Genomic DNA, 17,516 nt, shown 5'->3' on the forward strand with positions numbered 1-17,516 from the left:
AACATAGTAAAAAAATGTTGACAACGTTTTCACAAACAATACAAAAAAATCACAGAAGCTAATTACTTTAGAAGATAAACACTGGATTGCTCTCAATTTATTTCTTTGGCTAAAATTTTTGAAACGCACAATTAAAATTCGAATGTACAGAAATAATTGTATATAGTTTGTACAATCGATAAAAATATTCACAATAAAAAAAATCATGACTTATTTACAAAATTAATGCTTTGTTATACAACAATTAAGTAGCTATACATAATTTGTCAGAATTACGGAAGCGACATTCAGGAATTCTGCAGCAATAGATTAATGATAATAAAGCACCCTAATTTGCTATCAATTTTAAAACAAGGCTCAACTAAATATGATTTAATAATAATAATAAAGAAAAATAAAGCGAATTATCGATAGTGACGACATAGAAATTTAACAAATTACAATAATGCAGGTAATACACATTTTTACTCTAATTTGACATCCAGAAAAACATTATCAAGAATTTATAAATAAATAATTATTTCATAATATATTAATAAAAAGTATGACACAATTAAATAAAAAATTACTGATGATTGTATGAAACGTTTCATTTTTCTCTTTCCAATACTGGTAAGAATAATTAGATTAATCAACAATTTTAAATTTCAAAATGCAACCTTACTACCTCAAAATTATTTTTTAACCACCGTATAACCTTACTACCAAATAGAAGCCAAATAATTTGATCTCTTAAAATATACAATTCATTCCACATTCATTCTTCCCTAGTTCTTTGTTAAGTGCATTTTTCTCTTAGCCATTTTTTTTCGTTTTTGATTTTCAGTTTCTTTTTAAATCTTCTAATATGTTTTAATTCGAAACTTGTATAATGTTTCAACACATTGTTTAATAAAAAATAAACATCTGTTTCATTTCAGTCATCTTTCCTCTCAGCTCTCATTTGGTGAAATTAAACTTGACTGACGCATGCACAATAGTGCGTTGAGTTTCCTATCTGAAAACAGACAGTATCTTCTTAAATATTTATGACACCATGTTAAACCAGGGCGCCATCTAGTGAGTATATCAGAAAACTATCCGATAAAAGTTTTATCACTTAGAACTAATAATAAATATGAAATCTGTTCTAAGTATCACCATCTGGAAATCACAATGAACTTTACGAAGTATCATACTAACTTTTATATTATTCTGAATAAATTGAAATTTTTGAAAATCAGGATCATTAATTACATGCGAATGAGATTTATTAATAATTTTCCAGAAACTTCTCAACAATATCCTCGTGAAAATATATATTTTTCCTTTTCGATTAAAGAATTAAATCTGTAAAAACATATGAAAGTTGAATGGCTTTTAAAACAGATTTATTTATTGAAAATTAAGATGTATGAATATTTTCAGATTTATATAAAATAATAACTATTCAAACTTAAACCATGAAATTGACAAATTTGTTACTAACAACCTACTTCAGAGAAATGTTAGAAAATAAACTATTCATAAATTTGATAAAATTATAAATATTCTATTTCCAAAATTACTCAGACAAAACTTATGAGTATCACATATTTAACACAGAAATGCTATAGCAACTACAATAGGAAAAGAAACACATCAACTACACACATATTTTTAGAGCATACTAGAAATATTGTAAATAAAGAGCCAGTAAGCTAAACATTATTTCTTTATATTCCTACTTTTACAGTTAATTTATTCAATGGATGGTTAAAAAAAAAACTGACTCTAACATCGAAATATATTTAAAAATCGAAAAAAAATTATAAAATTAAAAAAAATTGCTATTTTAAAATATTCTATTACAATATGAAAGAACATATTTTAAAGCCAGAATGACCTTTAACATTTTTCATAAATTTTATAACAACTTTTTATTATATATACTTCATGTTTATGCCTGTTTCTCGGTTCAATAACAACATTTATACACATTAAAACATTTTTCTAATTTTATACACCTTTGATGTTTTAAAATCAGAGGAGAAGGACTACAAATGGACCCAATTTCCAGCACAAGTCACAAAATTATGCAAATACCAGATCTATTTAAAGCATGACACAAACACAAAAAAACAGCAAATATAAACAACCACCTATATACAAATATTAATAAAAAGAGAGCAATCCAGAATTAAAGATATAGGATCATACAATAACTACACTTTTATATTTTATGTAATGATCTATTTCAGTGATGGGAATTCATCTTGATATGAGAACCAGGAAGATCTAGTTAATTAGTTATCATCTAGAAACTTCAATTTTAAATTTCATAAATGCATTACTTAATCAGTAAACAAAATAAAATAAATTTATGAAGTAGATGAGGCTTTAAACATCATTAATGGAATTTGATGATAAAAAGGAAATAGGCAAGACTTAAGATTTATGTACAAGTAAGTCAAGGTCAGACCAATCATCCAAAAAAACTTGCCAAAGATCTGCCATTCCTGATGACTACTAAAAATGGTGACAACGACTTTTAGGATTGCAATATAAAATTCCCACGATTACATTTGGTGAGAAACCGCACCAAAATAATTAAACTTTGGAGACCGTACCTCAATCTTAAGTCTAGCGAAGAAATGTAATGAACTCAGATTGTCCACTGATTTACATAAAATTATGGTAAGACTTAAGATTAGAGCCCGTTTTCTGCCACACACGACAAAATCGTGCCAACCTTACAAAATGGTAAAAAACGACTTTTTGGGTTGCAATAAAAAATTGTCAAGATTACATTTGGCAAAAAATCGCCCTCAAAAAATTCACCATTTGCAAATAGACTTTAATCTTAAGATTACATTCATAACGATGCAATAATTACAATTGCCGAAAATATATAATTATTAGAAAACTCCATTCATGAAATTATGGATATTATTTAAAAATAATTAAAATAAATCTCTTACAAATTTTACTTTATTTTGCACTCATTGATTAAATGGCACTTATTTTAGTGATCCCTAGATTCACTCGCCAAGATATATTGTCACGAAGGTGGTGAAATCATCTAAAACATTTGCATATAGCTGCAATATTGATGTAAATTTAGCATAAGCAAAATTATAGCTGTGATCATTGACATAATCTTTAAATCGCCAAGTAAAAGAATAAAACTAAAATAAATTAAAAGGCAAACTAATATAACAATAAACTAATTTAAAACTAAATTAAAAGTCAATAAACTAATTTATTAATAAACTAATTTAAATTAAAAGACAATAAAATAATTTATTAATAACCTAATTTAAAACTAAATTAAAAGGCAATAAATTAATTTATTAATAAGCTAATTTAAAACTAAATTAAAAGTCAATAAACTAATTTAAATTAAAAGGCAATAAATTAATTTATTAATAAGCTAATTTAAAACTAAATTAAAAGGCAATAAACTAATTTATTAATAAACTAATTTAAATTAAAAGGCAATAAAATAATTTATTAATAACCTAATTTAAAACTAAATTAAAAGGCAATAAATTAATTTATTAATAAGCTAATTTAAAACTAAATTAAAATGCAATAAACTAATTTAAATTAAAAGGCAATAAAATAATTTATTAATAACCTAATTTAAAACTAAATTAAAAGGCGATAAATTAATTTATTAATAAGCTAATTTAAAACTAAATTAAAAGGCAATAAACTAATTTAAAACTAAATTAAAAGGCCATAATAAGAAAAAGAATAATTGAATTCTAAATAAGAACAATATTTAAATTTTGTAAAAGCGAGAGCAGCTATAGCTGGTGTGAAATCTGTAATTTATATTATATATATATATATATATACCAAATAAAATAATTAATAATCATCGATTTGAAATTTATGGAACTAATTTTGTATAACAAAAATTCCAATGGTTAAATTTAAGAGAAAAGAGAAAATTAAAAAAAATAATAATAAAGCTGAAAACCCTTACATTTTGTAACGAACTATTTTATGAAGACAGTGAAAAGTGAATAACTACACATAACAAGTCTCATATATTCCCAGGCTAATATTCATACAAAATGCTATCAAGTCACATATGGTAATATCAATATCTGTACACGATATCTAGATACATACTTAGTTTTCTTTCTAGGCATCCATTTCAGAAAGTTTTCAAAAAGATATCAATATATATGACTATCTCAATGTCTATACGAATATACTGATACATATTATAGGTATTTAAAGATAAACTTTGATATTTAGGCACACAAATGAGTTAATATTACATTTAAGATATCAAGCAGTTAGCATTACGATAAACCTAGAGATACCAGTAGCACTTGAAAATGTACAAACTCTGTTTTCATTTTACTTTTACTATTAAACCCCTATATCACAATATAAGCATTTATGATGAATAGCATCATTGCACCGTGTTCCATGACATTTCTATATAATGTCATGTCTCCACAAGGCTACTTCTGTATCGCAGTGAGTTTAAAAACATTGCCAACAAACTTTACAAGTAGTGAAGTACACAGTCAGAATCACATTATTTAAGTTCTTTATATACATTGACTTTCTCTACTGAATATAATGAAGTGAATATAAAAATTTATTGATTAATCATTACAGAATATACTTCCTTTACTCAGGATTGGAATAAATAATATAAAATATATGAATAAAATTTTTTAATCCTAATTCAAGCCAGTTAAATACATACTAGATAAACTTAAGAAAGGTATTTAATTGTTAGGTACAAAATTAAAGGTAATAAGTCACGTAGATGAATTAAAAGTTTATGAGATGTTTTTAGATGAAATAGTTTAAATAAAACTAGAGCCTCTCTTGAAAGACAGCAAGATGAAGCATCTATATACTACATAAATTTAATTCAAAATTTAAAAAACTCCCTAGAAAATAGAAAGGATTTTTTTATCTCTTTTTTCTATATAGCAAATTTTTCAATGAAATTGCTCATGCCGATTTTAGAATGCAGTATGCTTTTCAGAGGTAACATTTAATCCTCAAAATCATTATTTAATTCATTAATAATTTAAAAAAGTACATATATAATAGAAGATTATAAAATCATTTATTGCTATTTAAATTATAATAGCCTTACTGACATTCAAATACAGCAGTTATTTCCTCTTTTAAGCATTAATTCTATCTTAATCATATCTTTCATCAAAGGTATAAAACTAATTTGCATATTTTTTTTTAATAAAATGCAATATTAAATATAATTTATTAAAAACAAACAAAAAAGCATTAATAATTCTAAAATTCCACAGGAAGTATCAATGAATAAATCACATTTAAAAAAATTTTTCAGGAGAGGGAGTCTGAATTATTAATTCATAAATGGGTCAAATAAAAAAAAAATATAAAAAACCTGTCCCTGTTCTATGACTTTCTTCTGTAATGTTTTAACATACATGACTTGCGACTGAATAATTTTAATTTGAAATAAGATAAAAATAAATAAAAAAAAAAAAAAAAAAAAAAAAAAAACAGACAAAATATATTAAGTAAGTAAAGGTTCAAATAATTTCATCTCAATATCAGAGAAATATTTTTAAATTCTATGTCTAACAACCACTACTTATATAAAAATAATAATTTATTATTTATGCCTAAATGAAATGAGATAAATACATCAACAATAAAAATACTAATGATATGAATGATAATGCTAGAAAATTCTAATATTAAATATAGTAATATACCAGGTCAGAAATGTTCAGTTACAAACAGCAACAAGCAGATTCTTGCAGTACTTGAATACTCAAATCAAGATGCCAATTCCCATCACCAAATTCTACATATTTGTGAGGCAACAATAAATTTGACATTAGAGGCAACAGGGTGTGGTAGTGCTATGATTAATTTAGATTCTATTCATGCGCAGAGTCATACAGAAGCTACTATGGTTATTTTTTTTTTATAGTAGGGAGAGATGAGAGCACATGGTCAAAAACCTACCGTCTAATACAGCATTATCAACTTGACAATGATGAATAGAACAGTCGAGGTTCTTCTACAGTGCAATGTTTGGTGACTGCAGCACATTCAGCTATACATGCACACACAGAAGGCATAAATAAAAATTGTCTGCTCACAATTTACAAAGGAATGTTCAATATTCTCCAGTAAAATGTCACTGACTCATGAAGCCAAAACAAAAACAAAAAGCACTGAATTTTCTTTAAATATTTTAAATGCAACAAAAACTATACATCTTTTAAGTAAACAAGAAAAGAAAAATAAAAGAGAATTTAAGTCAATGTACAATTAAATAAAAACACCTTTTATATAAACATTTACACAAATGCCACATCCTGTGTTTCGAAATGTGCCATTCGAATTTTTCATATCACTGTTTAAGAACGTCACATTCATTTCAGATAACCTCTCTGGTGACAGAGAACTTTTATTTATTTATTTGGATAAAGCTGGAACAAGAGCAGTTCAGTGGTCAGGAGTAAGGCAAGAATCCAATTTTTTTTTTTTTGTTATTCATTTAAAACTAGATGCAAATGTCATAAGCATTCACACCTCAAATAGCTGAAGTACAGAGTGCTTCTAGATCAAATGAATTACCATGCATACATAAAATTACCTGAAAAAGAAACAGAATCGAATGAAATAAAATTTCTCACATTAGATACTATCAATCAGTTTATTTTATGTTAAACTTTTATTGATTAAAACACTATAATCATGCAACAGGTGGCCATTCCCACTGTAGAAAAATAATTTACTTTTAAACTTTTTAGAAACAAGTATAAACTTCCAAAAAGAAAAAATGCTTTAGATGGTTCAAAGCATTATATTTTGTTAGCTTCAATAAATGTACAGCTAAAAATCTGCAAGTTCTAAATGTTTTTACTCTTCGCTAGTCCAATTACTTATATTAAGCAAAATAATCTTGGCATGCAAACATTCCAAATAAAATAGTCCTGCTCTGATACGATCAAAATGGATCAAAACGTGAAGCTATGAATTTCATTATTCTAAGCCAATCAATGGCCACCTTGAACAAACAATACCTGTTGATAGTTCTCTTCCTCGATGCAGCCATTGAAATGGTCAAAAATTGTTTAAAACAGAGTTATTCACAGTTTTATTATTCTAAAATTTTTAATTACAAAAGAATGGACTCTAATTAATAACGTTAATGTTTGAAGAATATTGTACTAAATAAGAAAAAATGTGCCAAGGGATTATAAAAATTTTAAACCATGATTTTTTAGCCTCGCATTTATTAACTAAAACTGCATAATTCTTTTTATCATTTAAAATCTTATTTCCTAATGGGATAAATATGTTTAACTTTAATGATTTTAGTTAGTTATTGGGTCAAAATTAGAATGGAACATTATGTAATAATAATGAATTTAAATATACTATCTCAGGAATGGACAGAATGCTCAATGCAAATTTGTTTCCTTAATTAATTTCTGAAGATTTTTAAAACTTACATGCTTAAATAAAACAACAATTCATTGATATAGTTTTACTTTTTTTGTACCATAGGAACATAAATTTTCAACAGTATATAAAAATAAATCTTATTAGATCTTAAAAATTCCGATAAAGTTGTATACGACAACAACAAAATAACTGAATTTAAACTTCTTTAGATAAATAGCTTCTTGAATTGCTTTTTTTTTCTATCTCAATACGCTTGACAAAATAATAAGGGGAGAATTTATCCGAATCCATTTTCATTCAATTTGAAACTTTTTCTAATAAAATAATTTTATTAAAGTTTTTCAATCATTTTCTAATTGCATCTTTTACATTTCTTCAATTAAAAACAACACTATTTTAAAGATTAAAAAAGCAATAATGTGTTATTAAATTTATATCTAAGAATTATTTATTATATCCAAATAATTTTATTAAATTTAAATCTAAGAATATTTATTAAGTTCAAATAATTTTATACGGACTATACTGTTTGTTATCTTAAATTATCCATTGTCTTCACATACAGCTGCATGAAAAATCTAGTAGGCATTTCAAAAGATTCACTTTAAAATTCTAGACTGTAATAATAACAGATATAATTGGAAAAAAATGAAAACTTCAACATATTTTATCCGATTAATTATATATAAATTTTGATTGGATGCAAGAATTATTTTTTTACAATGTCCTCCATAAGGAGTTAAAGTGCAAACATTTATTCATATGAATTGTTTATATCAATCAGATTATATGTTTAAGAAAATGTCTATTAAGTACATATGTATCCAATATTCTACTTACTATTCTAATTAATTCACTGCAAACATGGATTCTTTTGTTTATAAAGCAACGCAATTTAAAATATTTTATTAGTTTATATATCTGGTCCTTAAATAATGATACCATAATATATATATATATATATATATATATATATATATATCCTATTATTTAAAGCTTATATCTGGTTTTCAGTAATAAATCGTATTCAAAATATCATCTACACTTTAAACTGCAAAAATGTCAGAGTCTAATAATACCTATTTCTATTTAGAATAATTTTACATCTATCACAAAATGTATAATTAGTTCAGTTTCCTAAAATCAGCTTGCAGTCAGTAGACTTCTATGTAATTTATCAAGTTACTATTCAAATAACTGCATATTAAATAAAAATATTAGATATAAATTGTAATGATCTAACTAGTCAAGAAAATAAATCAAGAATAAATATTAAAATATTTCAAGTGTATCTATGAATAATTAAAAAAATTAAAAATAATTTTTCAATTTTACACCATTTTTAGTTATTTTACTATTAATGTAGAAGTGATATATTTCTATTATTCTGGCAATTTTTTAAACATCTGATGATGCATTCTATTTTTAACCAAAAATAAAACTAAAACTATGGAAATATAAATGTTTGTGTAAAATTTTAATTTTACTTAGTGTACTGGAATATAAAATGTTACATAAAAAAATATAGAAACCAATACCTATATTGATCCTTAATCTGAAGGAAACCGCAAATCTCTGTTAACTGATCTAGCTCTAGAACTTGTTTTTTGAACAGGTATCATTGATTTAGGTTGTGGACCCTTGGAAAATTTCAGTGTTGGAATTTGAGATTTCTTCTTTTCACTAATCTCAGTTGGCAACACATCTGGAGGGGCTAACTTAGCCTCATTAGATGCCCCAACATGTATATTCATCCTTCCCTGAGCCCTTCGGCTGGGAGGTGTTTTGGTTGGAGTTTTAGGAACAGCATTGTCTTTAGTCAATCTTGGAGGTGAAACCTCAGCTTTCTTCTTTGTTTTGGAACTACTCGATATGGTGGGTTTGGCAGCTGCAGCTAACTTTGGTGGAGATGGTGACTTAGCAACTGGTTGTTTGTTAATACCATGGCTGATTTTCTCCCATTTCTGCCGAAGCATCTTAAATTGCTGTCCTTCCTTCATGTCTACATTGGGAGATTCATCATTTGTTGCAGCAGCTGGAGACATGGCATGATTCAGATGGTCAATCTGTGAGCTGCATCCACTATCAGTGCTGGAACATAATGAGAAATGTGGCACATCATTCCTCCTTTGGTTCTGATCAACCTCTCTAGGAAGGATGGTGTCCCGCAGAAAGTTCAACCCACCACCTCGGGCACAATTGTTCTTCTCCTTTTTGGGATGACTAGTAATGTTGAATTCTTCAGCAAACTTGGCATTTGGAAAAGGATTTATGGTGACACCAGGCCACACTTGGTTCTCATGACATTCCTCAGGGTCACTTCGGATATTCATGAGATTGCTAAAGGGAGACAAAACCTGACTATGTTTAGTCTTCTGACTGAAGTCATTGAATTTATTTCCTGCGGTCTGTTTACATGGAGAAAACTGCAAGTTAAGATCATCGTGGTCCTTCGGATGCTTGGTATCTGGATGGTAGTCCAACCCAGATGGCCTGAAGTTGCCAACATCATACTTCTTCCAGTTTTCTCCATTGGTCACTTTGGTTTCAAAGATAATATCTAGGTTGAAAGGTAGGTTGGACAGAGGGCTGACCAGTTCTTTCAATTCATGCCGCAGATGAACAGCTGCAGGAAGTGCAAGTAAACTGAGGAGTGCTGTTGGGTGATAGTGGTGGCAGATAAGGCTCTGGCAAGCACACAAGTGTCCTAGCCACCACTCAAAGCAGCCAAGACTGAAAAATAACAAGAAGTTTTTATTTCATTTTATTGCTGTAATTATTTTGCTTTACTCTAAAGATTTTTAAATAGGTCCATTGGTTATAAATATCAACAATTTGCTAAAACAGAAAAAAAAAAAAAAAAACCCTGAGTACAAAATTTCCTTTTTTTATCAAAATTTCTGATGGATATTTCCTAACTATTTGGTTAATTACATCAAATAATAAATAAATTATAAATTTTGTATAAGCCAATATATATTTTTTAATACTTTCTAATATATAAATAAAACTGTATGACGTAGGAAATGATATTTAGAAAACAACATCTTTATTCCATTTAGGATTAGAATCAAATTCTCATAAAATTTTATTCCAAAATTGAAATTGCTGGCATGTTTTTATATTTTTAATTACTTGACAAATATTTTCTAATCTAATAAATAAAAATCATTAAAATTGAACCATTACGTTTGTACAAACATGCACAAATATTTGAATAATATTAGAAATCTTATTAGATTTTTCATCAATTAAATAAATACTGTTTTTAATAGTTTAAAAACACAAAATAAGGCTGTCCTTATCACTCTCAGATATATGTATATAGTACACAAAATTATTTCACTAAGTTTTAATTTATATTCCTTAATTTTTTATAAGGATATAAAGTGACAAAGTATGTTTTTATAAGCATTAAAAAATAAAATGGTGAAAAAAAGCACTATTGTTTTGTTAAATATAATAAATGTGTATTACTTATCATCAAAATTTAAAAATGGATATTGAAATGAAAAGCAACAGCCACTGGATTGTTAATCAGCTCTCATAATTAAGGATCCGAATAATTTTTTTGCAACTAAATTCAAAAATTGCAATTGAAGCATGAAAGCAATAATAAATACTCACTTAAGCAAACCTAGGATAAAGGCATTAAATCGATATGTGCTATCAGTAAGCAATTTTTCAGATGTTACTTGATTAAGCAATTCTTCAACATCTTTTCTTGTTTCACCTTGAAAACAGAAAAAAATTTTTTTTTTTCAATTCATACTATATTAAAACTATTAAGACAATAAAAAGAAAATGGTGAATAAATTTAATAAAGAAAAAATCACATAAAAATACAGCTTATAAAAGCTTGAAATTATAAAAGCTTAAAAATCAATAACTTTTAAAATTTAAATTATCAACTATAAAAAATTATATTACTTAATTTAACATATATATATTAAATTATAAAAATATAATGCTGATTAATATTTACAGAATACTAGAAAATAAAGAAATTCAATCATTTTATAATTGCATATGTCAAATGGATGTTCTGAAAAAAAAAATGCTAAAAAATAGGCCAGCAATATTTAATAATTTGCATTAATTAAAAATTAGACAAAAAATTCAAATAAAGATGTCAAGACCTGTTTACAATATCTAATATTTTTGGAATATCCCACCACCTCTTACTGTAGAAAGAGAGTACACACCTTTGGAATAATCATGCATTATTCATACATGAGGTTATGAAATTTAAGAAAATATCAATTTTAAAATTCCAAAGTTTCATAAATGCTATATAGAAATAATCTTATGAAAGAATGAAGTTCAATTATTTGAACAACTCTAATGCATTTCATATAAAACTTAAAGAGCTATTTTTTTTTTCCTTTTAAATTTTGAATATGAGAATTACAATGGATCCTTATAAGAAATATAAATTTAAATACGGACTGCTTTTCAAATGGCAGTGTGTAACAATAATTTATTCTTTGTAATAGTTTGTCATTCCTACCAATTACTGACAAAAAAAATACAATTACTCCAGAATTACATTCCGTGGATGGATTATTTATTTATAAAGCACAATCAGCAGCTATCAACTTCTGAATCACTCAGTGATAAAAAAAAAATTGCTTTCACCTTGTTTGATTGAAGCCCCAGCAACTTTCCAAGGGGAATTTGGCAAAGGTCCAAAGAATCCTTGCACAGAAGGAAGTAGGCCGTCGGAAAGAATAGTATGTACAGCAGGGCAGAGCCAAGTTAGGATTTTCTGCCCCATGGAGTATGATAAATCAACCTGTAGAAACGAAAGCAACATTTTAAATTCTTAAAAGTTGACTATTTGCAAGAAATTGTACATTAAATGTGTTTTTAGAAGAAGGATCTATTTAAGAAAACTCAGTTATCAAATTTTTGAGAAAAAAATATGGGAAATATATCTTATTTTAATTATAGTGTTTCGTTAAATTAGGAATTGATTCTAAAATTTAAAAAAAAATTGTATTATGACAAGTCTTAAGAGTACAAAGATCATCATAAAAGTATTTTTAAATTAAAAATTAGTGCTAAATGGAGTGTTCCTAATAAAAGAATAAATTTAAATTATTCGATTATATTCATAAATAAAACTGTTATGATTTCAAAAAGTTAATGCTATTAAAATTTCGTAAAGACAACTACTGAATTTAATACTAGTATCAGAGCTGTAAGTAACACGAGACAAGCGTGGCTGCTATTAAAGGTATCAATTTAAGTGGGGAAGGGGCATGTGCCAAAAATAATATATATGCATATCTTTATATATCTAAATAATAAAGATTAAAATAGAATACTAAAAGGGGTGGTATCTTATACCTTTTCTGAATATTCCAATAAAAAGAGGAGCTAATTTAGTCTAGCCCTCTATGATCTAATTAAAGTTACTTCACAGATCAAAATATGTTTTATATTATATGTTTATTATTCAACAAATACAAATACAAATTAAATAAATAAATTCTGCAGAATTAAAAGTGGGAAAAATTATTTGCTTGTATTCTATTTGCAAACATAATTTTCTTAATATTTAAGGCACAATAGGTGATAAAATATTTTACAATAATTTTTTATGATTTTTTTAAGGTTACAAACAAGTAATATTTAAAATCAGGAGTTAAGAAAAAATGAATTTATGGATAGTAAACTTAAACAATAAACTGAAAAAAAACACCTTTATATTTCATTTAGCTATAATAAAGGTATGAATAAACTATAAATATTCAGCACATCTGCAAAACTTTTTTAAGGGAAGTATCCACTTACCCCCTTTTTATTTGAGTTTTTGTGATGCTCAAATATAATTTGGGTGGCTTTACGAAGGTTTTCAACTAAACCTGAAAAAAAGAAAATAGCAGACATTTTTTACTTCATGTTCAAACAATTGCAACAATAAATGACATGAAATTAAATTTAAGAGAGAAGATACCCAAGCAAGTCCAAGAGCATTTTAAAAATAAAAAGTTAACATAAAACACACACAAGTTTATAAATTAAAACTTAAAATATGTCTTTATATATTCAGTCCTTTAATTGTACTTTGTCCAACTGTATTTCAAATAGTAAAAAAAAGGGGAGCTGGTCAAAAAGTAAAATTTAAGATCTAAATCTAATCAATCTTATATTTTTCAGAGATGGAATTGTACATTTTGAAATTTTTATCAAAAATTGCATCTCCAAAATCTTCAACAATTTGTTTTTGAAATAAATCTTAAGTATGAACAAACCCATTAATTAAGAATAGTTTGTCCCTCTGACTAACTTTTGCCTTTTTTGTCATTCCTTTCCTATTATATTTGGACCCCCCACCCCAATAGTATAGTTTTCAATCAGCTTTCCTGGATTCAGTGGAAAATGGTGGATACAGCTGGCATTAAAGCAAACATATTTTATTATTTTAAAGCAGACATATTTTATTGCAAAAATAAAATATTTCTTTTAAAAATTGAACAATAAATGTAAAAACCAACAGATTTAATAGAAGTTCAAAGATGTTTCTTAAATACAGTGAATTCTAATTAATTTGAATTCATTTTGTTTAATTTGAAGCCAAAACTAAATATTGTGACATTTCTTTCTTGAGTTTTAATTTCCAAATGAACTTTTATAATTGAATATGATAGCACTTTATATTTTATTCATAAGGTTACAGTTAAATAAAACTTTAATGAATTTTACTGCTAAATGAAACTTTAACTAGACAAAAAAAAATTCTGAGTATGCTAGATGTAAATTAAATCGAATCTATTTTAAACTTCTATTTACAATTTAAGAATAATTAAAACAATGTTATAAACTGTTCATTTATTAAAATTATAACTAAAAATTTTTAATAATAATTTTTATTACTGTATTATCTATTGTTATGTATTATTAATTGTATCTGTATTACTGCATCGATTGTTTAATAACTATGCATTCTTTATTAAAATGGTCAAAAAATTTTAAATTTTAAACTTTACTGCCTATCTTTTTTTTTTTTTTTTTTTTTGTACAAAAATTATCCTTTTCTTTTGTTTCATTCATTTTTTTAGATCTAGTTTTTCTTAGTTAGAATTTTTAATATGGCACCTTCAGCTTCGAATTAAGCAACTATGTAATTATGTAATTTTTGCAATTTTGCAGCTGAGTAGTCGAGCCGCCATTGATAGAAAGTAGTTAATCAATTCTATAAACTTTGTTCTTTTTTTGCTTTAATTGAGTGCAAAAAACGCAAGAACTTTACCTGTCTTCCTCCTGAGTGCCTCTTGGAAGAACTTGCCACCTCCAGAGAAGTTCTGTAAGGTGTAAGAGTCTGAGATCTCGGGGTACATGAGAATGTTCTGTGTGGGGGACACCAGGAATTCTTGGGGAGGTCTCTCCGACTCTAGAGTGCAAATATCACAAGAACATTGAGAACCGTGAAACTCATCTAAGGGTGGGGGAAGGAAAGAAGAAAAAGGTGAGGGAATTTTACAGGTGCAAGTGGAAACAACAAAGCAATGAATGCACACAAGAGTCAACATCTTCAGTTTTATACATGTCAGCTGATGGCATGCTGATATCGTCGCTCACAGAGCAAAAGAACGTATACCAGTGATTGATTATAAAAGACATCCACTAGCAAGTAACCCTTTATATCGCCAATGGATGCCAAGTTGCCAGGGCCATTCTCCTTTAGGTCATTGAAAACTTAGTATGTTGCTGATAATGGATTTCTTCCATATTTAATTTCTTGATATATGATTTTTATTTTCTATTATACGAAATACACAAAGAGAAAAGTTTATAATCGTCAAAAAAGAAATCTTGACGCATCTTCACCTCATCGAGTCCGAAAAACACATTTTTGGATTAAGTTTGCTTTTGAACAGATAAACTCAAAACTGCTTTGAGACTAGAAAGATGAAATTCAGTATATGATCCTTACATTAAATTTGTAGATTTCCGCCAAATTTTAATTTACTGGTTACTGTTAGAGATTTGATCTATTTCTCCACCGTTCGAATGCACGCAAATATCATAACCAGAAAACTTACAAAACTAGATAGGTAATATACGGTACAAAAGTTAAAGTAACTAAAGTGTAGAACCTTATCAGATTTGGAAACAAATCGGTCCAAGAATTGACCAACCTGCTGATCCGTATTTTTGCATGCATACAAATGCGATAACTAAAAACCGCAATTACTTAAATGCATGATTTTGTGATTATAATTGTAGTTTTGAGTCAAATTTTGGTGTCGATTGAAAGAAACATATGAAAAATATAATTTTCTGATACTGTTAATGGCATAAATAACCGCCAGAAAAAAAATCGCCAGAGATCACACGACGGATTCAGTAAAAATGTCAGATTCGCGCTAAAGATTAATATTTCGTAAATTATTGTGCACCAATGTCGCGAATGCCACGCAATGACAATTCAGTCACGAATGCCTTGCGTGGCATTCGCTCCTTTATCCAAGGGACACAATTTAATGTGAAAGAAAAGGGATAAGACATTCATTAGAGAATATGCGAGAAAATTTTGAAGATACCACTCTACTTGGTTTATAGAAATTTGCAAATTTGATGTAAAGACCATATATTAAATTTCACCCGTCAACCCTGAAGTGGTTTTCATTCAGCTTTGTCACAGACAAGAAATTTTCCAGAAATGTGTTTTCCGAAACGTGAATATTCGTCAAAATCACGAGTTCCAATTTTTCGACAATACTTTCTTTATACCACATATACGAGAAAGTGAGAAAGCTAAATTCACATCACAGCTTTCCCCTTTTATCTCGAGGCACCGCATGGGAACCAAAAGAAAACTACAGCACCTTCCTCACCCTCCTCTTGAGGCAACTGAGTGTCGACAGATGCTAAGCTTCTTATCTCGGCCTACATGAAGACGAAAAGACTGTAGGAGCTCACTAAGGCTTCAACCTAGGAACTATGTGACTCATAACTGAAGAATAATCCACAGAGGCCCTTGCTTCATATCCTCTGCTGAAAATGTTTGTTACAATGCAACGAATGACCCCCGAGTTGTTTTAACGATTAATTATGATTATGCTTGGCGTCACAAAGAGAACTTCATTTTAATTTTCGGAGATTATCTTTATTTAATCCTGATTTCCACGTCTAATATGTTAAAAAATGTAGTTTATTTGTTAGTGTCATTCTTAAGTAATAATTTTAGATGTATTAGATTCAAAGTGGCTTATGGTCTTTAAACAAATTTCAGTTTATTAAATTATTTGATTTCTGATAATAATATTTAAAGGATTGCTTTACTTATGTTTAAAACGGCATTTGTTACATTACAGCACTTTGGCTCACCTATATAATTCCTTATACAAGGGCAACAATAAATGTTAATTAGTGCATTAAACCCTCAATAGCAAAAGCATGTACATTACAAAAATGAAAACACTGTTACTGTCCGGTATCCAGAGTTAGAAATATTAGTATTACGTGATTAACACCCGATTTAATTTTTGGGGGGTTTAATTATTATGTTAGATAACTATGACCAAAAAAGTATTCTACATATATGAATCTTTCGCAGTTTCTCACTATTATAACAAATATTGATATGAAATTGTGAACTTCCAATAGTAATATACACCGGCTTCAATGAGTAAAATAATTACGGGATTACTGCAACTAATATCAGTAAGAGTGGGTCTCCTCGGAATTTTCTCGCATACTTCTTAGTAAAAATACTATCATCCTACCTTCTCACATAAAAATTAAGGACTTTTCACTAAGTCCAGAACGTCACGGGTATTCATATTTTTATTTTTACAGTCCCACACATGAAAGTTTTATGTTTCTCAATGTAGTGAAGAAAACGGCATGTGCATTTTGGACGCTTTTTTATCGATAATTTCAGCAGCAACATTACATACTAAATTTTATATATCTAAATTTTGACTTTCAGTTTTTTTTCTTTCAAATTTTTGTTTTAATTGGTTCAGAAAAACTTGTCTAAAATACAAATTTCATTTTTGGATACTATTAACGCATACCAGGGATAAGTCACCAAGAAACTCGCCAAGGAAGACGCGATGATAGATTCCCGCCAAAAATTAATATTTCGAAAC

At 27.4% G+C, this 17,516-nt stretch overlaps 1 protein-coding gene across 4 annotated transcripts in view; it reads right to left on the reverse strand.

The window, feature by feature from the left end:
• Positions 1 to 3,682: 3,682 nt before the first annotated feature.
• Positions 3,683 to 17,516, reverse strand: part of LOC129956962 (uncharacterized) — a 113,054-nt gene continuing 99,220 nt past the window's right edge. For 3 of the 4 annotated variants that reach the window (XM_056069025.1, XM_056069024.1, XM_056069027.1), the window contains exons 5-10: positions 14,669 to 14,854; positions 13,210 to 13,280; positions 12,049 to 12,205; positions 11,038 to 11,143; positions 8,949 to 10,143; positions 3,683 to 6,595 (exon numbers count right to left, since the gene is read on the reverse strand). In XM_056069025.1, the coding sequence (XP_055925000.1) occupies positions 8,961 to 10,143; positions 11,038 to 11,143; positions 12,049 to 12,205; positions 13,210 to 13,280; positions 14,669 to 14,854 (1,703 nt within the window). In that variant the 3' untranslated portion in view covers positions 3,683 to 6,595; positions 8,949 to 8,960. The remainder of the gene's footprint in view (positions 6,596 to 8,948; positions 10,144 to 11,037; positions 11,144 to 12,048; positions 12,206 to 13,209; positions 13,281 to 14,668; positions 14,855 to 17,516) is intronic. The other variant, XM_056069026.1, reaches the window with a different exon arrangement.

Source organism: Argiope bruennichi, chromosome 11, assembly GCF_947563725.1.
Source record: "Argiope bruennichi chromosome 11, qqArgBrue1.1, whole genome shotgun sequence".
Classification (NCBI taxonomy): domain Eukaryota; kingdom Metazoa; phylum Arthropoda; class Arachnida; order Araneae; family Araneidae; genus Argiope; species Argiope bruennichi.